Here is a 24,034-nt window from a genome sequence, read left to right on the forward strand (position 1 = left end):
ATACTTGTTTTCGTCTGTTTTACAATGATGCATCTATTTGCCTCCCGTTGATATGATTGATAATGCTCGGTATATCTGCGGCTCTATGATCCTTTGCCAGGATATTATGCTTTGCACCAGATCAGATGTGGGTGTATTTCCTAACATCGGTGGTTTTCACACAAATTTCCTGCAATAAACGGTTTATATACAGGGTGGGATACAAATATGCATGAACAAGAGTATGAGGTTTAATTCTATGTTCCTTGTATATAGTATTGCTTGTATGTAGTAATATGTGGTCTGGTCATGGTGTGGTGGTATTTGTTCCTTGTATGTGGTGTTCGGTTACTATGTGGTGGTAATATGTGGTCCAGCCATTGTGTGACGGTTTTTGTCCCTTTGTATGTGATATTATTTGAAAAAATGTATGTGACACATTCCCTTTAAAGAAAAATATACCTAAATAGAGTACTGGATATTTTAAGAAATGTTTAATAGGTTAGAGTAGAGTAGGGCCCTGCCAGAAGAGTCTACCTTGTCGTGGCGGCAGCTTACAAAATCTTGTGTCCAAAACAAAAGCTGCTGCTATGTACAGTGCCTTGTGAAAATATTTGGCCCCCTTGAACTTTTCTACCTTTTGCCACATTTCTGGCTTCAAACATAAAGATATAAAATTCTAATTTTTGGGGGAAGAATCAACAAGTGGGACACAATCGTGAAGTGGAACGAAATTTATTGGATATTTTAAACTTTTTAAAAAAATTAAAAACTGAAAAGTGAGGCGTGCAATATTATTCGGCCCCTTTGAGTTAATACTTTGTAGCTCCACCTTTTGCTGCAATTACAGCTGCAAGTCACTTGGGGTATGTCTCTATCAGTTTTGCACATCGAGAGGCTGAAATTCTTGCCCATTCTTCCTTGCAAATCAGCTCGAGCTCATTGAGGTTGGATGGAGGGAATTTATGAACAGCAGTTTTCAGCTCTTTCCACAGTTTCTCGATTGGATTCAGGTCTGGACTTTGACTTGGCCATTCTAACACCTAGATATGTTTATTTTTGAACCATTCCATTGTAGATTTTGCTTTATGTTTGGGATCATTATCTTGTTGGAAGATAAATCTCCGTCCCAGTCTCAGGTCTTTAGCAAACTCCAACAGGTTTTCTTCCAGAATGGTCCTGTATTTGGCTCCGTCCATCTTCCCATCAATTTTAACCATCTTCCCTGTCCCTGCTGAAGAAAAGCAGGCCCAAACCATGATGCTGCCACCACCATGTTTGACAGTGAGGATGGTGTTTTGAAGGTGATGAGCTGTGTTGCTTTTACGCCAAACATATCATTTTGCATTGTGGCCAAAAAGTTTGATTTTGGTTTCATCTGACCAGAGCACCTTATTCCACATGTTTGGTGTGTCTCCCAGGTGGCTTGTGGCAAACTTCAAACGATACTTTTTATGGATATCTTTGAGAAATGGCTTTCTTTTTGCCACTCTTCCATAAAGGCCAGATTTGTGCAGTGTACGACTGATTGTTGTCCTATGGACAGACTCTCCCACCTCAGCTGTAGATCTCTGCATTTCATCCAGAGTAATCATGGGCCTTTTGGCTGCATCTCTGATCAGTCTTCTCCTTGTTCGAGATGAAAGTTTAAAGGGACGGCCGGGTCTTGGTAGATTTGCAGTGGTCTGATACTCCATCCATTTCAATATGATCGCTTGCACAGTGCTCCTTGAGATGTTTAAAACTTGGGAAATCTTTTTGTATCCAAATCCGCTTTAAACTTCGCCACAAAAGTATATCGGACATGCCTGGTGTGTTCCTTGGTCTTCATGATGCTCTCTGCACTTGAAACAGAACCTTGAGACTATCACAGAGCAGGTGCATTTATACGGAGACTTGATTACACAAGGTGGATTCTATTTATCATTACCAGTCATTTAGGACAACATTGGATCATTCAGAGATACTCACTGAACTTCTGGAGTGAGTTTGCTGCACTGAAAGTATAGGGGCCGAATAATATTGCACGCCCCACTTTTTTAATTTTTTAAAAAGTTTAAAATATCCAATAAATTTCGTCCCACTTGTTGTTGATTCTTCCGAAAAAAAATTTGAATTTTATACCTTTACGTTTGAAGCCAGAACTGTGGCAAAAGTTAGAAAAGTTCAAGGGGGCCAAACACTTTCATAAGGCACTGTATGTGATCTGGTGTTCTATGGGAATTGTCAGGGTATGTGCACATGGTCAGGAGCTGCTGTGGGTTTGACACTGCAGCTTATGCAACAACAAACCTGCAGCGGCCAGGTGTTACAGCATAGTGGATAGGATTTCTAGAAATCCCATGTCCACTATGCGACTCTGTGCACCAATGGATGACCCACGAAAACTGGCATGCGTCGCGTCTTTCAGACCCGCATCATGTCAATTTCTCTTGCGGGTCTACATGTGGACTTTCTCCACAGTCTAACTTCTATGAGGAAACTCCACATGTACTAAAAAAAAAAATTGCACCACTCAATTGCATAAAATGAGGGCAGAAGCCGCACGGCTATCCCGCAGCTTCGGGGCCGCAGGCGCCTCCTGAGCGTGGGCACATACCCTTAATGTGTGATTGATAAGGATGTGGTGCAGAAGTGGAGTTTTTCCAAGAGTGGGCGGTGTGACTGTGGAAGGTTCGAGGAGTGGAGGTGGAGCCTGGGCGGAGTCTCCAGGGTGCCTAAAAAGTTTTTGCCAGCATGGGGCCTGAAATTCCTGGTGCCAGCCCTGCACACATATACATACACTCATATACTAATCTTTTATGATATTGCTGTCTTCTGGAGAGGGCTGCAGAACCCACTGTGGAGGAGGAGGACACAGCAGACAGGACTGATTTCACCTTCCTGCCCTTGTGTGATGTCCAATGCTGTGGACTCTCCTCCCCAACCCTCTACTCTTAGAGGAAATTCTGCTGGGAAAGGAACAGCAGGAGACAGAAGACCCACTGTAAGACCCTGCAGGAGGACAGACACAGCAGTCAATGAGCACTCTTATCAGTCTGATGGGGAAGCGTTCATTGGCCAGCGGCCTCTCCTGCATGACATGCCCCATTTTTCAATGGCCGCACTCTGCCCAGGGTATCAAAAATCATCAAGAGCACTACCCTTCTTCCTGCATGGGCCCCCCTTCACCTCTGGGCCGGGGTGCGGCTGCATCGGCGGTGTGTCCACCCCTTGTTGAAGCCCTCGCTGCGGCTCTGAGGAAATGTAATATTATTTACACACAACCGAGTGGTAAAGAAATCAGTGAGACACCTGTGGGATAAGAACGTAAGAACGCCCATTAAACCCTCAGATGACTTCCCTCGTGGGTACAGTGTCCGAAATGGGGTCATTTTAGGGGCTCGTATGTTCATCACACCTCGAGGGCTTTGCTATTGGCCGCTCCGTACACCTTGCACATACATGGCTCCACTCCGTACACACAGTTCCGATCTGTACACCTCGTAAACACGCGGCTCTGCTTCCTACAGCTCGTACCCGCGCGGCTCCGCTCCCTACGCCTCGTACACGCGCGGCTCCGCTCCCTACGCCTTATACACGCGCGGCTCCGCTCCCTACGCCTCGTACACGCGCGGCTCCGCTCCGTACGCCTCGTACACGCACGGCTCGGCTCCGTACACACGGATCCGCACCGTACACCTCGTACACACACGGCTCTGGTCCGTACACCTCGTACACACACGGCTCTGCTCCGTACACCTCGTACACACGTGGCTCTGCTCCGTACACCTCGTACACACACGGCTCTGCTCCGTACACCTCGTACACACGCGGCTCTGCTCCGTACACCTCGTACACACGTGGCTCTGCTCCGTACACCTCGTACACACGCGGCTCCGCTCCGTACACCTCGTACACACGTGGCTCTGCTCCGTACACCTCGTACACGCGCTGCTCCACTCCGTACGCCTCGTACACACGCGGCTCCGCTCTGTACGCCTCGTACACACGTGGCTCCGTATGCCTTGTACACGCGCGGCTCCGCTCCGTACACCTCGTACACACACGGCTCTGTTCCATACACCTCATACACACACGGCTCTGCTCCGTACACCTCGTACACGCGCGGCTCCGCTCCGTACACCTCGTACACACGGCTCTGCTCCGTACACCTCGTACACACGCGGCTCTGCTCCGTACACCTCGTACACACGCGGCTCCGCTCCGTACACCTCGTACACGCGCGGCTCCGCTCCGTACACCTCGTACACGCGCGGCTCCGCTCCGTACACCTCGTACACACGCGGCTCTGCTCCGTACACCTCGTACACACGCGGCTCCGTACACCTCGTACACATGCGGCTCCGCTCCGTACACCTCGTACACACGCGGCTCTGCTCCGTACACCTCGTACACACGCGGCTCCGCTCCGTACACCTCGTACACGCGCGGCTCTGCTCCGTACACCTCGTACACGCGCGGCTCCGCTCCGTATACCTCGTACACGCGCGGCTCTGCTCCGTACACCTCGTACACGCGCGGCTCCGCTCCGTATACCTCGTACACGCGCGGCTCTGCTCCGTACACCTCGTACACACGCGGCTCCGCTCCGTACGCCTCGTACACACACGGCTCCGCTCCGTACACCTCGTACACACGCGGCTCCGCTCCGTACACCTCGTACACGCGCGGCTCCGCTCCGTACACCTCGTACACGCGCGGCTCCGCTCCGTACACCTCGTACACGCGCGGCTCCGCTCCGTACACCTCGTACACGCGCGGCTCCGCTCCGTACACCTCGTACACGCGCGGCTCCGCTCCGTACACCTCGTACACGCGCGGCTCCGCTCCGTACACCTCGTACACACGCGGCTCCGCTCCGTACACCTCGTACACACGCGGCTCCGCTCCGTACACCTCGTACACACGCGGCTCCGCTCCGTACACCTCGTACACACGCGGCTCCGCTCCGTACACCTCGTACACACGCGGCTCTGCTCCGTACACCTCGTACACACGCGGCTCTGCTCCGTACACCTCGTACACACGCGGCTCTGCTACATCCACACTGTAAACCCCTCCTGACCCCACACATAAACTTCAGCTCATCCAGCACCATGACAACCAGCACAGCAGAGTCCTGCATCCACTGAGGCCCCTGATCATGTGACCCCTGACTCCTCCCCTCCTGTGACCTCATCACAGCTCCTGTGCGCACAGAGCAGCCATATATGTGGTGGCGGCTCTGCAGGTGGAGGTATGTGGAGACCCCATTACTGGGCGCAGGGGGCATTAACCCCTTCAGCACGGAGACTCTTTTGGGGTCTTGTGTTGCCCTTTTATAAGAATCATAAGGTTTTTGTTCTGTTTCCTGTAATAGATACATACGACCCAACTATGGAGACAGGAAGGGAGGAAACGTATTGTTCTCATAGTACAGGACCCCTTTACTGCCCCCACAGTGTAATGCCCCCATTATGCCCCTTATGCAGGATGTATGATGCACCCACACAGTATAATGCCCCCATTATTCCCCTTATACAGGATGTATGATGCCCCCACACAGTGTAATGCCCCCATTATGCCCCTTATGTAGTATGTATGATGCCCCCCACAGTGTAATGTCCCCATTATGCCCCTTATGTAGTATGTATGATGCCCCCACACAGTGTAATGCCCCCATTATGCCCCTTATGCAGGATGTATGATGCCCCCACATAGTGTAATGCCCCCATTATGCCCCTTATGCAGGATGTATGATGCCCCCACACAGTGTAATGCCCCCATTATGCCCCTTACGCAGTATGTATGATGCCCCCACACAGTGTAATGCCCCCATTATGCCCCTTATGCAGGATGTATGATGCCCCCCACACAGTGTAATGCCCCCATTATGCCCCTTGTGCAGCATGTATGATGCCCTCACACAGTGTAATGCCCCCATTATGCCCCTTATGCAGGATGTATGATGCCCCCACACAGTGTAATGCCCCCATTATGCACCTTATGCAGGATGTATGATGCCCCCACACAGTGTAATGCCCCCATTATGCCCCTTATGCAGGATGTATGATGTCCCCACACAGTGTAATGCCCCCATTATGCCCCTTATGCAGGATGTATGATGCCCCCCCACAGTGTAATGCCCCCATTATGCCCCTTATGCAGGATGTATGATGCCCCTTATGCAACATGTATGATGCCCCACACAGTATGATGCCCCCATTATGCATCTTATACACACAGTGGCTTGTGAAAGTAATTGCCCCCTTGGCATTGTTCATGTTTTGCTCCCTCACAGCCTAAAATTTCACTGTTTTTTTGAGGATTTGTATCAGTTCATGTTAAGAACATGCTGACAACTGTGAACATTTGGTTTTATTTGTTATGAAGCAAACAACAAATAGGACAATGTGATGAGCCGTCCTTGTTCTAAAGACTATCAGACTTTTCCAGCATGGATCACCCGTGCCATCGATCTTGTTGTGTTTTATTAGTGATTTATTTACTTGCCAGTTCAGCCTTAGGAATCAATGCTTCCATTCAGTGACCGTATCTCAGGGGCCTTAAGCCATTATTTTCTCAGCCACTAGGCTCATTGTGTGGATGGGGAAAGTAGATCCAGGGGAGCCATCACCACAGGAAGTCGCAAATGCAGACCCATGTGATGAGTTCAGCCTGAGGAAAAATACCTCCACTAATGCACACTTAGCTTTGAGGGGGCTGATCCCAGTGAAGGACAAAAAGAAGCCACATTGTTCAGTGAGGTCTTGTAGCCCAAGGATGGATGGATGGTCTATGGAGTTTTGGAGATCAGTACCGACTGGGCTGGATAAACGTGCTACAGTTGTGGGATCTGTCGTTTGGATTTAAACTTTCTTAATGGACTGTTGCTACTAGATACCTGTGCTTCTTTCGTTTTATCTGTCGTCTGGAGGATCATGGAATATGAATACAGACTATACTGGCTGGAGATATTTAAGCTGTAGGCCAACAAAAAGTTGGGAGACAGTGGTTATCGCCTGGTACGAAGGCAATGGAACTACCGTCCCAGGGAAGGGATCTTGTGGACTGAGACAATTGTATTCTGGCCATTTACCTGGAGTTGTTGTAAAAACCTTGATGTAAGGAATACAATATTGATGAACCGTTAACCTGCCTAGATGAATCTTTACAATGCACAACCTCAAATCTTCACAAGTGGTGGCAACAGTGGGATCACCTATATCTGGACAGGATGCCAGGGAAATTTACTGAATGATGTCTTGGCAGAAGAGATGGCAGACTCAATCTACAAGAGGCTCAGGAAGGAATTGCTGAGAGCCCTTTGCTCTGAGTGAGAGCTAGAGTGGTTGCCGGAGGACAGCCGGGTGACCCTTATACAATGCTTGGACGACTGGGACCGGGAACAACCACAGGAGGAGGTCATTTCAGACGTGGAGGAGGGCATATCTGTGGAGGGACCACAGCCCAGGCCTGTCATCCAGATGGTGGAGGGTTGACTGACTGAGTTGAGGAGGATGCTGGACGTGCTAGGAGAGCGGGCCATGGAGATAGAGTGGGCGGCAGTGCTAAGCAAATATCTGGGTGTTCATTTAGCAGTACTCCCACACTCCCCAGCACAGAGGACAGTGGATAACAGGAGAGAGGGGCCTGCATCTTTAAGGTACAGGGATATACCACAGTTCAGTGAGGACACCTCGGATATTGATGAACATCTCCGGTTATTTAAGAACGTCTGCCTGCTGCATGAGGTGTCAGTTAGTGACTGGCCCAGATTTTTACACATTGAGCGCATTACTAGAGAGGTATACCGTCACACCTGAAAACTACCAGAAGGAAGTTTCAGGAGACTGAGAAGCTCGGTGCACACATGCCTCGGGAGTTTGCTAACACACTACATATGGCATGCACTCGGTGGATAGAAGGACTGAGGGCTCGGGAAGCAGAACATGTCTTGGATATATTCATGCTGGAGCAATTTGTCTAAACTCCCGGGTGACTTAAAAGAAATAGTGGCGGATTGAAAACCACTCAGCCTGGATGAGGCTGCAAGATTGGCTGATGAATGGTCTGATAATCGACAAGGGCTATGTGGAAGTACAGCCAACGAGACCCATGGATCGGCCAGAGGAGGAACTGTGGGGATTTCAAACTTCACAAAGATGAGGAAGTTTCCCAAGCCCCCAAGTACGGTCTGCGTCAAGGCGAGGGGGACTTAGTCTGCCATAATTGTGGATGTATGGGACACTTTGACAGGGAATGCCGGGAATGTTTTAGCCCACATCACAACCTAGGACAGGGGTCTCAAACACGCGGGCCGCATGCGGCCCCTGAGGCTGCTTTATGCGGCCCCCAGGCACAGACCCCTTGACGATCCCGACCTGGTCCAGGAGGAGCCGCCGACAGCAGCGCTGAATTGCCACACAGAGACTGTTTCCCAGCACTGCATTTCCAATGCCAGCCGCTGGCCAATCAGAGGCCAGCAGCTGATATCTGCGTGTCGGCGCAGCGAGTATGACGTCATTGCCATATGCAGATGTCAGCTGCTGGTCTCTGATTGGCCGGCGGCTGACATTGAGAATGCTGTGCTGGGAGACAATCTCTGTGCGGCAATGCAGCGCTGCTGTCGGCGGCTCCTCCTGGACCAGGTCGGGATCGTCAAGGGGTCGGACTCTGTGGTGCCTGCGGGCCACATCTGCAGGAAGGCCGCCGAGGGAACGGAGGACAGGTGAGAATCATCTTTTTTTTTTTTCTATTTTATGTGTGTGAAGAACAGCACAGGGGGCACAGAGCCACAACATGGGGACCGGGATGGGGCACAGAGCCACAAGAGGGGACCTGGATGGGGCACATAGGCACAAGATGGGGACCTGGATGGGGCACATAGCCACAGGATGGGGACCTGGATGGGGCACATAGCCACAAGAGGGGACCTGGATGGGGCACATAGCCACAAGATGGGGACCAGAGCCCCAACATGGGGACCTGGATGGGGCACAGAGCCCCAACATGGGGACCTGGATGGGGCACAGAGCCACAACATGGGGACCGGGATGGGGCACAGAGCCACAACATGGGGACCGGGATGGGGCACAGAGCCACAAGAGGGGACCTGGATGGGACACATAGCCACAGGATGGGGACCTGGATGGGGCACATAGCCACAAGAGGGGACCTGGATGGGGCACATAGCCACAAGATGGGGACCTGGATGGGGAACATTGCCACAGGATGGGGACCTGGATGGGGCACATAGCCCCAAGATGGGGACCTGGATGAGGCACATTAGTACAAGATGGGCACCAGGATGGGGAACGTTGCCACAGGATGGGGACCTGGATGGGGCACATAGCCACAGGATGGGGACCTGGATGGGGCACATTACTACAAGATGGGGACTTGGATGGGGAACATTACTACAAGATGTTTTCCATTATTACTATATGATCCTAATTGTAAGACAATATTACTGTATGTGGCCAATTGGGGGAAATAAAATTGTAAAAAAAATAAAAAATAAAATAAAGCATGAAAAAATATTGGGCACTAAAAATGCTGTTTTATATGTAAACTAAAGTAAACACAAAAAAGTGCACGTTTATTATCGCCACATCCATAACGACCCAAGCCATAAAAAAATAAACACGGCAAAAATGTTCAAAAGGTGTATACAAAAAAAATGGTATCACTAAAAATGTCACATTGAACAAAGAATGCGGCCCCCCAAATTCAAATTTTTTCCATGTGCGGCCCATATACCCAGCCGAGTTTGAGACCCCTGACCTAGGAGCAGGATTGGTGTGACACTGGCCCAATGTCGTAACCTGAAGCCAAGGACTGGTTCACACTTCATCAGCCAAGAATGAGCAGAGCAATCTCAACATGCAGACTAACCCCCCACCCCAGTGGTGAGTAATACACAAAATGTAATGACTGTTACCATGAAGGAATTTGACCTGGGTGAGGTAAATGACATTAGGGAGGAGGCCCAGAGACTTCGGGAAACTGACTCTCCCATCACCCTGGACAGCCCACATATTGTCCCCCCAGAACAATATTTACCTGGCCGCCAAGTGACCATCCCCCTAGCTGGTGGTCAGCACTCTGGGGTTGGTAGCAATGGATACAAATTTGGTTCTCATCGGGTACGTGTTGAGTTTCCCAGGACAAACCGGAGATCAAGGGGTGGATATGGAGGACCCTGCGGGAGGAACAGACACCTGCCCCAGCAAACTAAATACAGAATTCTTGTCTCAGGGCTTCCCCCCCCATTGGGGAGTTGGCAAGATCGGAAAGATCATTTGAGAGAAGCTGGAGATGTCTAGTATGCTGATGTACACCAGGGTGGAATGGGGATTGTGGAGTTTATTCACAAGGGTGACATGGAATATGCTTTGAGGAAACTGGATGATACAAAGTTTCATTGCCATAAAGGTGAGACCACTTACTTTCGTGTCCGTGCTGAAAATGTGGGGAAGAAGTGTGAGGAACTGGCCTTGTTCTAAACAGGGCTGTGGAGTCGGTAAGCCAAACCTCCAACTCCGACTCCTCAATTTCCATGACACTGACTCCCTCATACATGGCTCATGTTTAAGTGATAAAATTACTGTAGCACAGATTAATCTCAGCTAAAAGTCTAGACTATTATATCAGGAATAGGACAGACATTTATAGGACATTTCATAACTTTCCCAAATTCTTATGAAAAAATATTCCCCACAAAGTGCATTGAACTACTGTAACCAATTTATTATATACTTTAGGAGTCGGAGTCAGTCCATTTCATACCTACTCCGACTCCACCATTATGGGCTCCGACTCCACCACTCTGACTCCACAGCCCTGGTTCTAAAGACTATCAGACTTTTTCCCTCACGGAGCACCTGTGCCATTGATCTTATTGTTGTGTTTTATTAGTGATTTTTTTGCTCGTCAGTTCATCCTCAGGAATCAATGCTTTCATTCAGTGACCTTATCTCAGGGGCCTTAATCCATAGTTTTCTCAGCCCCTAGGCCCATTGTGTGGAAGTAGATCCAGTGGAGCAGTCACCACAGGGAGTTTCACATTCAGTCCCACGTGATGAGTTCGGCCTGAAAAAAATACCTCCACTAATGTACACTTAGCTTTGACAGGGCTGACTGATCCCAGTGAAGGAGAAAAAGAAGCCACAATGTTTAGTCAGGAGTTTTGTGGAATGTCGTCAAAGGGATAGGATCGAGACTAAGGTCTTGTCTTGTAGCCCAGGGATGGATGGATGTTCTATGCCAGTGGTTGTGAACCTATGGCACATGTACCGTAGGGGGCCCACAGAGCCCTCCCAATGGGCACACGTGCCATTTCCTCAGCAGTGCCACGGCTACCACTCTCCTGTCCTTAACAGCAATCTTCAAGTCTGACCACAGATTCTCAATTGGATTAAGGTCTTGGCTTTGACTAGAATGCTCCAAAATATATACACGTTTCCCCTTAAACCACTCGAGTGTTGCTTTAGTAGTATGTGTTGGGTCATTGTCTTGTTGGAAGGTGAGCCTCCATCCCAGTCTCAAATCACTGACAGACTGAAACAGGTTTTGCTCAATAAAATCCCTGTATTTTGCACCATCCATGTTCCCTTTGACTCGGACCATTTTCCATGTCCCTGCTGCTGAAAAACATCCCCACAGCATGATGCTGGCATCACCATGTTTCACTGTGGGGATGGTGTTCTTGGGGTGATGAGCTACAGTGAAGGAAATAATTATTTGATCCCTTGCTGTATTTGTAAGTTTGCCCACTGACAGACATGAACAGTCTATAATTTTAAGGGTAGGTTAATTTTAACATTGAGAGATAGCATATCCAAAAAAAATCAAGAAAATCACATTGTATAAATTAGATAAATGTATTTGCATTTTGCAGTAAGAAATAAGTATTTGATTCCCTACAAACCATTGAATTCAGGCTCCTACAGACCAGTTAGACGCTCCTAATCAACTCGTTATCTACATTAAAGACAATTGTCTTACATAGTCACCTGTATAATAGACTCCTGTCCACAGACTCAATTAATCAGTCAGACTCTAACCTCTGCAACATGGGCAAGATCAAAGCGCTTTCTAAGGATGTCAGGGACAAGAACGTAGACCTGCACAAAGCTGGAATGGGCTACAAAACCATAAGTAAGACACTGGGTGAGAAGGAGACAACTCTTGGTGCAATAGTAAGAAAATGGAAGCAATACAAAATGACTGTCAATCGACATTGACCTGGGGCACCATGCAAAATCTCACATCATGTGGTATCCTTGATCATGAGGAAGGAGAGAGATCAGCCTAAAACTACACTGGGGGAACTTGTTAATGATCTCAAGGTAGCTGGGACCACAGTCACCAAGAAAACCATTGGTATCACATTATGCCTTAAAGGTTTAAAATCCTGCAGTGCCCGCAAGGTCCCCCTGCTCAAGAAGGCACATGTGCAGGCCCGTCTGAAGTTTGCCAAAGAACACCTGGATGATTCTGTGAGTTATTGGGAGAAGGTGCTGTGGTCAGATGAGACAAAAATTGAGCTCTTTAGCATTAACTCAACTCGCCGTGTTTGGAGGAAGAGAAATGCTGCCTATGACCCAAAGAACACCATCCCCACTGTCAAGCATGGAGGTGGAAGTGTTTTGTTTTGACAGTGTTTCTCTGCTAAGGGCACAGGACTACTTCACTGCATCAATGGGAGAATGGATGGAGCCATGTACCGTAAAATCCTGAGTGACAACCTCCTTCCCTTCGCCAGGACATTAAAAATTTGTCGTGGCTGGGTCTTCCAGCAAGACAATGACCCAAAACATACAGCCAAGGCAACAAAGGAGTGGCTCAAAAAGAAGCACATTAAGGTCATGGAGTGGCCTAGCCAGTCTCCAGACCATAATCCCATAGAAAACTTTATGGAGGGAGTTGAAGCTCCGAGTTGCCAAGCGACAGCCTCAAAATCTGAATGATTTTGAGAAGATCTGCAAAGAGGAGTGGACCAAAATTCCTCCCGACATGTGCGCATCCCTCATCATCAACTACAAAAAACATCTGACTGCTGTGCTTGCCAACAAGGGTTTTGCCACCAAGCATTAAGTGTTGTTTGCCAGAGGAATCGAATACTTATTTCTCACTGCAAAATGCAAATAAATTCATCTAATTTATACAATGTGATTTTCTTTCTTTATTTTTTTTTTTTGGATATTCTATTTCTCAATGTTAAAATTAACCTACCCTTAAAATGCCAGAGCCCTACAAAATGACCTCCAGCAGGCCACAAATGTGCATATGTCTGCACAAACTGTTACAAACCGACTCCATGAGGGTGGTATGAGGGCCTGACGTCCACAGATTGGGGTTGTGCAGGATGCTTGGCATTTGCCACAGAACACCAGGATTGGCAAAGTCACCACTGGCGCCCTGTGCTCTTCACAGATGAAAGCAGGTTCACACTGAGCACATGTGACAGACGTGACATAGTCGGGAGACGCCGCACAGCCCTCCATGTGCTCGCCAGAGGTAGCCTGACTGCCATTAGGTACCGAAATAAGATCCTGAGACTCCTTGTGAGACCATATGCTGGTGTGGTTGGCCCTGGGTTCCTCCTAATGCAGGACAATGCCAGACCTCATGTGGCTGGAGTGTGTCAGCAGTTCCTGCAAGATGAAGGCATTGAAGCTATGGACTGGCCCGCCCGTTCCCCAGACCTGAATCCGATTGAGCACATCTGGGACATCATATCTTGCTCTATCCACCAACGTCACGTTGCACCACAGACTGTCCAGGAGTTGGCGGATGCTTTAGTCCAGGTCTGGGAAGAGATCCCACAGGAGACCATCCACAACCTCATCAGGAGCATGCCCAGGCGTTGTAGGGAGGTCATACAAGCACGTGGAGGCCACACACAATACTCAGCCTCATCAGGAGCATGCCCAGGCGTTGTAGGGAGGTCATACAGGCACGTGGAGGACACACACAATACTGAGACTCATTTTGATTTGTTTTAAGGGCATTACATCAAAGTTGGATCAGCCTGTAGTGTGTTTTTCCACTTTAATTTTGGGGGTGACTCGAAATACAGGCTTCCATTGGTTAATAAATTTGATTTCCATTGATGATTTTTGTGTGATTTTGTTGTCAGCACATTCAACTTTGTACAGAACAAAGTATTCAATGAGAATATTTCATTCATTCAGATCTAGGATGTTATTTGAGTGTTCCCTTTATTTTTTTGAGCAGTGTATATATATGTGTGTGTGTGTGTGTGTGTGTGTGTGTGTGTGTGTTGTAAGCTGGACAGGTCGTGTCCTCAAGGTGCCAAGCCTCGGTGATGTAGAACTCAGAAAAGCAGGCTCCAGCACACATAGTGCTGAGAAGTTTTTAATAGGCCCGGGTTTTATGAGCAGCAGAGAGACCTGGGTGGGATCAGCTGCTCACTTACCTCCAGTCCAGATTTTGGAAGGACTGATTTAAGACAGCTGTGTCTGTCTCAGTCTGTCTGTGTGTTTTGCAAGGTGAGCAGACCTTGCATGTGCTGATCAGACTCTGCTGAAGGCAGAGAAAAGGACTTCATTTAAACGTCTGTGGCCGTTTTGTATGGACTTGTTATTTTTGAATTTTGTTTTGTTATACCTTGTTTTGTGCCAGGAAAAGGCTATTTTGTGTTTGTGTCCTGAGCTTTTTATGCAAGCAAAATAAACCATCCTGGATTTCTAATGAAAACGCTCCCTGTGCCTACCTCAACCGCAGCTGAGTGAATACTAAACCCTATAATTGGTGCTAGAAGCAAACGCACGAATCCCAAGAGGCAGTGTGACTGCTACAGGAAACCATATATGTCCTGGGTGAAGGCCGCCAGCCAGCAACAGTTATCCGGCAGCACGGAGGAGCTGTTAAGTTCTGGGAGTTGGAGGGTTCTGCGCATGATCTTACTTGTCCCCAGTACTGCGCTTTTCTGGACAGAGTGTTCAGATGTTGCTCCTGGGATCTGTTGTAGCCACTCTTCCAACTTAGGTGATGAAGTGACGAGACCCAGGTGAGGAAAACTGTGAGAGGGGCGTTGCAAAAGATGTCTCCGGGGGATGACGTTTCGTGTTCCTGGCCGTGTTTAGAGAGTGGCGGACCGTGAGAGACTACCACCGGAGCAGTGGGCGGAGGTTCTAGCGCCATATCTGACAGGGGAACCACAGAAGGCGTACGTTGATTTGGCCCTGCAAGACGCTAAGGAATATAGCAAACTTAAGTCTGAGATCCTGGCACGGCTGGGCGTAACACTGGCAGTCAGGGCACAGCAAGTCCACCTCTGGGACTTCCACAGGGACAAACCTCCCTGGTCACAAATGTGTGACCTTCTGCACATGGTTCAGAAGTGGCTACAGCCAGAGACTTGTTCCCCAGCCTAGATAGTTGAGAGAGTGGTCATAAATTGGTTTATCCACTCTCTGCAGAAGTCTATTCAGTCCTGGGTTGCCCAGAGAGATCCCCAAAATACAGATGACCTGGTGGGCCTAGTGGAGAGGTACCGGGCGGTAGAGGGCTCCCTGACTGATCAAGCCGGGGTTAGGTCACCTTTCTGGGGTTCACAAAGGGGGGGATGGCTCCCAAAAGAAGGGGACTAAATCCTCACTGGGTGGGCGTCCAAAGTCCCAGGAGGTTGCTGAATCACAGCTGGGTAATCAGTCCCATACCATCCTCTGTTGGAGGTGTCATATCTTTGACCATATAGCTGCCCGGTGTCCCATGAACTCTTTTCCAATGGACTACAACATAGGCTGGCGTTGCTCCTATTTGGCCTACCCCGCCTGCATCGCGGTTCCTCAACATGGCGAGGGCCCTCAGGCGTGCTCAGTGTCCGTAAAAGAGGTGCAAGTGTCTGGACTGTTGGACTCAGGAAGTTTGATGACCCTGATAAGGGCCACACTCATTCATCGGTTGGTTCCTGGGAAGGTGGTGGGTGTCCAGTTTGTCCATGGGGATGCTAAAAACTACCCTGTTGCTCGGGTGGATGTAAACACGGACTGTGGCACCACAGCTCAGGAAGTGGGGGTCATTAAAGACTTGTTGCACCCGATAATAATCGGACGGGACTTTGCATTATTCTGGGACATGTAGGGGAAAGCGGGGACACCTGGTTGCTCGGACCACCGCCAGATCACCCCTGAAGAAACCTCACCACAGGCCGTAACAGACGAGTTTCCCATGTGTTTGTTTGTTGGCGATGAGGATGAGACTGCGTCCCCTGAAGCCAATATCCCTGAGCTGGAAGTGTCCGAGGGAAACTTCGGAACCGCCCAACTCAGGGACTTAACTCTGAAAGTGGCCTTCCAAAATGTTACCGTGTTAAATGGAGTGCCTCAGGAGCCGGGGGCCGACAGTCGGTTCCCTCATTTTGCTGTGAATGGGGATTTGCTGTACAGAGTAACCAAGCCAAGGGTTCAGGTAATAGAGCAGTTGTCGGTGCCAGGGCCCTATAGACGCAGTGTGTTAGACATAGCTCATTCCCATGAGTTAGGATTTTAGTTTTCAGGTGGAGCATAGGCCTGGGAAACAACATGGGAATGCTGATGCCCTATCAAGGGTCTATTGTATGTTGGCAGAAGGTGCCAAGCCCCCCGGTTTGTGCAGAAGGGGGGTATGTAAGGTTGCAGCCGGACAGGTCGTGGATGGGAGGTATATGTCCCCGAGGTGCCCAACCTCAGGGATGTAGGATTTTGAAAAGCAGGCTCCAGCACACATATTGCTGAGAAGTGTTTAATGGGCCCGGATTATGGGGCTGGGTTTTAGGAGCAGCTGAAAGAGCTGGGTGAGATCAGCTGCTAACTTACCTCCAATTCAGGTCTTGGAAGGTCTGATGCAAGCAAAATATACCAACCTGGATTTCTAATGAAAACGCGCCTTGTGCCTACCTCAACCGCAGCCGAGTGAGTACTAAACCCCACAGTTTGTATATATACATGCATGCATGCATTGGGAAAATAAGTATTTGATACACTGCCGATTTTGCAAGTTTTCCCACCTACAAAGAATAGAGAAGTCTATAATTTGTAATTTTTAACGTAGGTATACTTCAACTGTGAGAGACAGAATCTAAAAATAAAAAACAGAAAATCACATTGTATGATTTTTAAATAATTAAATTGCACTTTATTGCATGAAATAAGTATTTGATCACCTACCCACCAGAAAGAATTCTGTTTCACAGACCGGTTAGTTTTTCTTTAAGAAGCCTCCTACTCTGCACACATTACCTGTATTAATTGCACCTGTTTGAACTCTTTACCTGAATAAAAGACACCTGTCCAAACAATCAATTACACTTCAACCTCTCCTCTATGGCAAGACCGAAGAGCTGTCTAAGTACACCAAAGAAAAAATTGTACACCTGCACAAGGCTGGGATAGGCTTGAGAAAGGTCAGAAATCAGCCCAGAACTACATGGGAGTACCTGGCCAATGACCTGAAGAAAGCTGGGACCACAATCTCAAACATTACTGTTAGTAACACACTGCGCCGTCATGGATTAAAATCCTGCAGGGCACGCAAGGTCCCCCTGATAACGCACATGTCTAAGCCCGTTTGAAGTTTACCAATAACCATCTGGATAATCCAGAGGAGGCATGTGAGAAGGTCATGTGGTCAGATGAGACCAATATAGAACTTTTTGGTATCCACTCCATTCGCCATGTTTCGAGGACGATGAAGAATGAGTACAACCCCAAGAACTGTCTGATCTGTTTTGGACACACACATATCTATTAATCTCTTGATCCCTCAATCATCATATTGCTAACATACTAGATCTGTACAGCAGCCTATGTATACATTTACCTTTGATTGGTGCTATCTTAGATGTGGCCAATACTGATATTGCTATTTGAGCTATGCACATGTACTTTATAAACTGCTTTAGGACTGGATTATCCATATATAGCTATTGTGTATATCTTCTATAGCCACCTTGCGAGCATTTCTAGTGTAGGAGCTTGGGTTATATACATTACTGTCTTTATGATGCACTAAGCACGTTACATGTATTGCTGCTTCCCTGATTGATGCATTGGCACTTTATTATCTTATAGGATCGTGTTGTGTACCTATTGTGATCCTTTTGGGTGTACTGTTTGAGGAACCATGTTGCATTTGCATTAGGCTTTGCCTACTTAATATCGATTATTCTTTAGACCCTGGTTCTCCGTCTATGACACACAGTTCCCTGCCTTACTGACGTATACTCCCTGATTTATGTAGTACTTGGTGTCACCGTCTTCCTCCCTTTATTTTATTCCATTGGAAATTGCCTGTTTTTATACCTTTTCTGTAATAAAATTCTAATTTCATCTTGACACGCTCCTGATTCCTTTTCCTCTTTTGGGTTATATGGTTGTTGAAGAGCGCTTACTGAGACCAGTTCCCCCTATCTTTGGTCACTTGGGTGCGTGTTGAGGTATCACAGGGTTAGGGTTTCTATTTAAATGTCCAGGCTGGTTTATTGGTGCTTCATAAACCATGCCACAAGGAAAGGAAATAAACAGCCGTTCAGTGCAGGCAAAACAAAGTAAACAGTTCCAGCAATGGTACTTTAGAAATAGTCCAGAACACACAGGCTGTATAGCATTCAGTATACCAGCTCAGTCTTGAGACATCACACAGGATGCTCTACCATATGTGCAGGGGTATAGGACTCCAGCTGCAACCATTTTTGGGCCAGATGCAGCAGATCAAACATGTGGGAGCAAGGGGGTTTGTCTCGGTGGTACGCCCAGCGTTGAACCCGTTGTGGCCTGACAGTCATTGTCGCTCACAGGCTCACCAAAATTTCAGTTTTCAGTTTCACATATTCTTTGGCATCTTGTAAGGCTAAGTCATAGAACGCCTTCTGGGGCTCCCCTGGTAAGTAAGGTGCCAGCATTTCCACCCATTGCTCTCACTGGAGTTTCTTCCTCTCGGCGACCCTTTCAAAAACTTTCAAAAAGGTATCAATGTCGTCACCCGGGGTCATTTTCTCCAAAACTCTCCTCACAGCCTTACGGATGGAATAATTATCAGCTGACCTTGGAGTTGGAGCTGCCGCCGTGCCACAAACCGCCTCTGCGAGCAATTCAAACTGATGCTGCTGTTTTAGGTGCTGCTGTTGCTGGATCTGTTGCATAAGCAGCTTATTTGTCTCCTATTGTGCCAGCTACTGTTGTTGGTGCTACTGCTGCTGGGCTTGCACCAGGTGTTTAATCAGGTCCTCCATGCTGTCTGACATTGCTCTCTGGCTTATGACTGCCTTCACCCAGGAAATGCAGCACCTCTGTAGCAGTCACACATGTTCCCTGAGAACGCTGCCCGCAATTCTAACACCAAATGTGGTAAAACTACTCACTTGGGTGCGTGGTGAGGTATCACAGGAACAGTTTCTATTTAAACATCCAGGCTAGCTTATTGGTGCTTCATAAACCATGCCACAAGGAAAGAAAATAAACAGCCTTTCAATGCAGGCAAAACAAAGTAAACAGTTCCAACAATGGCACTTTAGAAACAGTCCAGGTCACACAGGCTGGATAGCATCCAGTATACCAGCTCAGTCTTGAGACATCACGCAGGAGGCCTTCTTACGTCCACACACAGACCATGTGTGAGAGAAACAGAATACATTTTACAATGTGAACTACACCCAGGGGTAGGGTGTGCGGGCAGCCAGACCCGCACATCTGTTCGGCTGCCCGTAAACCTGACCTGGATGCACAAACAAGCCTCTTACTACTATGTGCACTAGAGCAATGCTTATGGTTTATATCACAGAGAATAACCACCTCAGTGATACATACCTCCCATAAACTATGGGATCTGTGATTTCTATCTACACCACTGTGTATAGAATGTGTATAGGATAATTGAGTATAATATAGTTATTATGGACGTGAGTTAATTAACATAGGGATAACAGACTCATTGCACAATGTTACGGATATTTCTTGTTGCTAAAACTGATTTTTTTTTTCACTTTAAACATTTTTTAAACAACTCTGATTAGTGCAATCATACAGCATACAAGCCTCTGATTATTCAGGTGATGCACTGCACTACTGTAGTGTGGTGTATCATCACTGCCTGTCAGTGTAATACTAATTGCCCCATACACATGAGATAAGTGTTGGCTGAACCGTCATTTCGCAGTTGGCTATCTCTCCCGACTCCCCCATACACAGAAATATTCCAGCTTTCCTGTGGTCTGTATGAGAGAGTCGCCTCCAGACTCCTCTAGGTGAGGATTATCTACAGGAAGAACAAACGGATTAGCCTCTGAAATTCATGATGCCAGATCCTTCTCTACCTTGACATCATCTGTCAGGAGGCCCCCAAATACTTTATATAGTCGATCAAACCACCCAAAATCAGTGCTTTCATGCCACTTTACTCTTTGTGTGTATAGGGGTGTTAAAACGTAACTTATTGGACGCTTCCTCTTGCCCGACCTAATAGACTTTCATACATTGCAGGCCCAAACACCATTATTAGGTGCCGCTGCACCTATGCCATCTCTGCGGTGTTCATCGATATTCTGGTGCTCAAGAGTTACCGTATTTTTCAGACTATAAGACGCACCTTTTTCCACCAACATTTTGGAGGAAAGCGCGTTTTATAGTCTGAACTGTGGCCCATACTCTATACCTATGGCTGTGGGCTGTGGGGGGAGCGGCTGTGGGGGGAGCGGCAGCGGGGGATGAGCGGATCACAGGAGGCAGCAGCCGCCTGCTGCAGCCTACGCTGTGCCCGCTGCTAAAGAATATGAATATGCATTGCTCCCCACGCCCATGGGCGTGGAGAGCAATTAATATTAATTTTCCTTAATAGCGTGCACACTGTAGCCGCAGCGCGGCTCCTGCTGCCGTTCTACGGTCTGTCTGCCTGCCATTAAAGATCATGAATATTCACTAGAATCCACTCCCATGGGTTGTAGTGCATATTCATGGTCTCTAATATCGGGCACACAGACCGCAGAGTGGCAGCAGGAGCCGCGCTGCGGGTACAGTGTGCGTGCTATTAAGGAGAGTGAATGGTAACTGCTCCCCAAGCACACAGTTCTGGCGCGGGGAGCAGTGACTATTCCGGCACAGCATCTCACACTGTGTGACGGCGCATGGCAGTAATGCCATGCACGGCTCACACAGTGAGAGTGTCGGCAACCGAGCAGGACGCAGCGCTGGAGGAGAGAGGAGGTGAGTATAATTGTTTATTTTTGTGTGTGCAGCGTGATGGGAATCAGGGGGTGCCAAGCATACCAGGATGGGGATCAGAGGGTGCCAAGCATACCAGGATGGGGATCAGGGGTGCCATGCATACCAGGATGGGGATCAGAGGGTGCCATGCATACCAGGATGGGGATCAGGGGGTGCCATGCATACCAGGATGGGGATCAGGGGGTGCCATGCATACCAGGATGGGGATCAGGGGGTGCCATGCATACCAGGATGGGGATCAGGGGTGCTATGCATATCAGGAAGAGGGATGAAGGGTACCATACATACCAGGATGAGGGGTGCCATGCATATCATGAAGAGAGATGAGGGGTGCAATGCATATCAGGAAGAGTGATAAGGGGTACCATGCATACCAGGATGGGGATCAAGGGGTGCCGTGCATACCAGGATGAGGGGGGGCATGAATACAAGGATGAGGGGTGCCATGCATACCAGGATGAGGGGTGCCATGCATGCCAGGATGGGGATCAAGGGGTGCCATGCATACCAGGATGGGGGATTGGGGTGCCATGCATACCAGGATGGGGTATTTGGGTGCCTAGCCTACCAGGATATGAATCAAGGGGTGCCATGCACACCAGGATGGGGGATTGGGGTGCCATGCATATGAGGATGAGGGGTGCCATGCATATCAGGATGGGGATTAGGGGTTCCATTCATATCTGGATGGGAATGAGGAGTGCCCGGGATGGTGGCCACATATAACAGGAAGGAGGGGGCCATATATACCAGGATGGGGGATATTAACAGAATTGGGGGACATTGCCCCTATAACAGTGTCAGCAGACCCCCTTTCCTTAACAGTGCATCATGACCACATGTTTTGCTTAATTTTTTTTTTCTATATTCCTCCTCTAAAACCTAGGTGCGTCTTATTGACCAAAAAATACAGTATTTTTTAAAAATCAAATGTTTTAACGTGTTAAAAAATAAAATGTGTCTTTTGCTTTTTGCATGTTTTTTTCTTTTTACACAGAATTGTTGGTGCCAATTTTCTTTTGAAACATTTTATTATCTGCTTTTTTCTGGTGTTTTTCTTGTAATATAGGAAAGCCTAAGGCCAGAAATAAACCCCATAAACACTATACATGGAGACTTTGATATCAAATAATTTCTCTCTGTGGTGTTTGTACAAACAAAAAAGATTTAGAAATGCCTCAAACTTCTGTGTGTGAATCAGACATGAGATCTAATGTGATAGAAGATTACAGTCCGGGGAAGACGGGAAACATTCATATAGACGGGTGGTGATGTAGTCAGTGAAGAACTCTGGCCAAATATGTTTGTAGAGCCGTAGTAGAAGATGATGTCATCCTCGTTATGAAGTAGTTATTTTTCATGTCACGTGTAATGAATATCTCCTGCAGTATAGATAATGCCGATTCCAGTGTCTGTAAATGAGACGAGAATTAGCGTTATGGAAGATGAGTCTATGAGAAACGTATTCAGCTGCCGAGACGAGGAAGAACCTACTTGTTGTGTGTAGCCTAAAATATATAGGTTTTATTAGTAGATGTAAAGAAGAAAACTACTGTAAAATAATAAATCCCCTCATATGTTTCCCCTTATTATCTGCAGTAATTGTATGATGTTACAGCGACTCCCCTTCTTCTCATTCAGGTCCCTACAATATCGGATCCTCTCAGTGAAGATTTTCTATAGAAGAGAATCTTCCTGATTGTCCATGTCCATCTTTGATGGGTAAGAGACATGGTGGCAGAGAAAATATTACACCTCACCCTAGAGATCCTTTTCCGTCTTACTGGAGAGGTGAGAGCTTCTGATGACATCACATTACATCATTCTTATCTATGGGAATAACAGATGGACAGAACTGGAGAGGTGAGGACTCTGGAAATGTCTGGAGTGAGATTTATTAATGTGTCTCTCCATAACCAGGATTACACAGTAGTGAAGAAGACCTCTAGTGAGCGCTGTCAGGCCCCTGTGTCTGAGGGATGGGGAAGACCCCTGAGCCCAATCACAGGGCCTCCACCTCACCCCCTGATACATGACTACATCAATGACCAGAAGATCCTAGAACTCACCTACAAGATGATTGAGCTGCTGACTGGAGAGGTGACACTGCTGGGAATGCTGGGACATTATACATTAATGCTATGATGAGATAGGGGGGATGACAGTATCATTGTATGTGTCAGGTTCCTATAAGGTGTCAGGATGTCGCTGTCTATTTGTCCATGAAGGAGTGGGAGTATTTAGAAGGTCACAAAGATCTGTACAAGGACGTCATGATGGAGGTTCCCCAGCCCCTCACATCAGGTAATAGACAGGACTAAATACACACAGCCTATAAATATCTGTATGTAAAGAATGAATTCAGTCCCTGTATGTGTTTCCTGCAGATCTATCCAGTAAGAGGACAACACCAGAGAGATGTCCCCATCCTCTTCCTCCACAGGACTGTAAACAAGAAGATCCCAATGTTCCTCAGGATCATCAGGTAGATGGAGAGAAGGTGTCATGAGATCTCCCCTATGATGTGTAGACGACTGTGAAGGTCTTGTGTTCAGTCTTGTTTTATCCACCAGTATTATATGTTTTATACTTGTGTAATGAGAACGGTGGAGATGGCAGGATTAGAGATGATCATAGAGGTGACTTCTCCATCTGTCTGTGACTTTTACAATATTTGTTTCAGGGTGAAGATCTGCCCCATATTAATACTACAGAGACATATGTGAGGGGTGATGAGCGGTGTACAGAGGAGACTCCTACATATGACTATCCAGGTGAGTAGTAACCACTAAATGCAGAGAAGTCACAGATTCTTCTCAGTCACTGGCTGTGGCTGCTTTATC

General features: G+C 47.8%; 1 protein-coding gene across 5 annotated transcripts in view; it reads left to right on the forward strand.

Annotated features, from left to right (window-relative positions):
• Window positions 1-24,034, forward strand: part of LOC141182615 (uncharacterized) — a 65,594-nt gene that overhangs the window by 36,742 nt on the left and 4,818 nt on the right. The window contains exons 1-6 of one of the 5 annotated variants that reach the window (XM_073660773.1): window positions 5,159-5,218; window positions 22,833-22,982; window positions 23,112-23,291; window positions 23,375-23,495; window positions 23,579-23,676; window positions 23,875-23,965. The exons of 3 other annotated variants lie outside the window; for them this stretch is intronic. In XM_073660773.1, coding sequence (XP_073516874.1) covers window positions 22,923-22,982; window positions 23,112-23,291; window positions 23,375-23,495; window positions 23,579-23,676; window positions 23,875-23,965 — 550 coding nt within the window. In that variant the 5' untranslated portion in view covers window positions 5,159-5,218; window positions 22,833-22,922. Of the gene's footprint in view, window positions 1-5,158; window positions 5,219-22,832; window positions 22,983-23,111; window positions 23,292-23,374; window positions 23,496-23,578; window positions 23,677-23,874; window positions 23,966-24,034 lie in introns of those variants that run through there. One more of the 5 variants, XM_073660774.1, reaches the window with a different exon arrangement.

The sequence above is a fragment of the Phyllobates terribilis genome, unplaced genomic scaffold, assembly GCF_046119375.1.
Source record: "Phyllobates terribilis strain yellow unplaced genomic scaffold, ASM4611937v1 Scaffold_35__1_contigs__length_13245226, whole genome shotgun sequence".
NCBI classification, from domain to species: Eukaryota; Metazoa; Chordata; class Amphibia; order Anura; family Dendrobatidae; genus Phyllobates; species Phyllobates terribilis.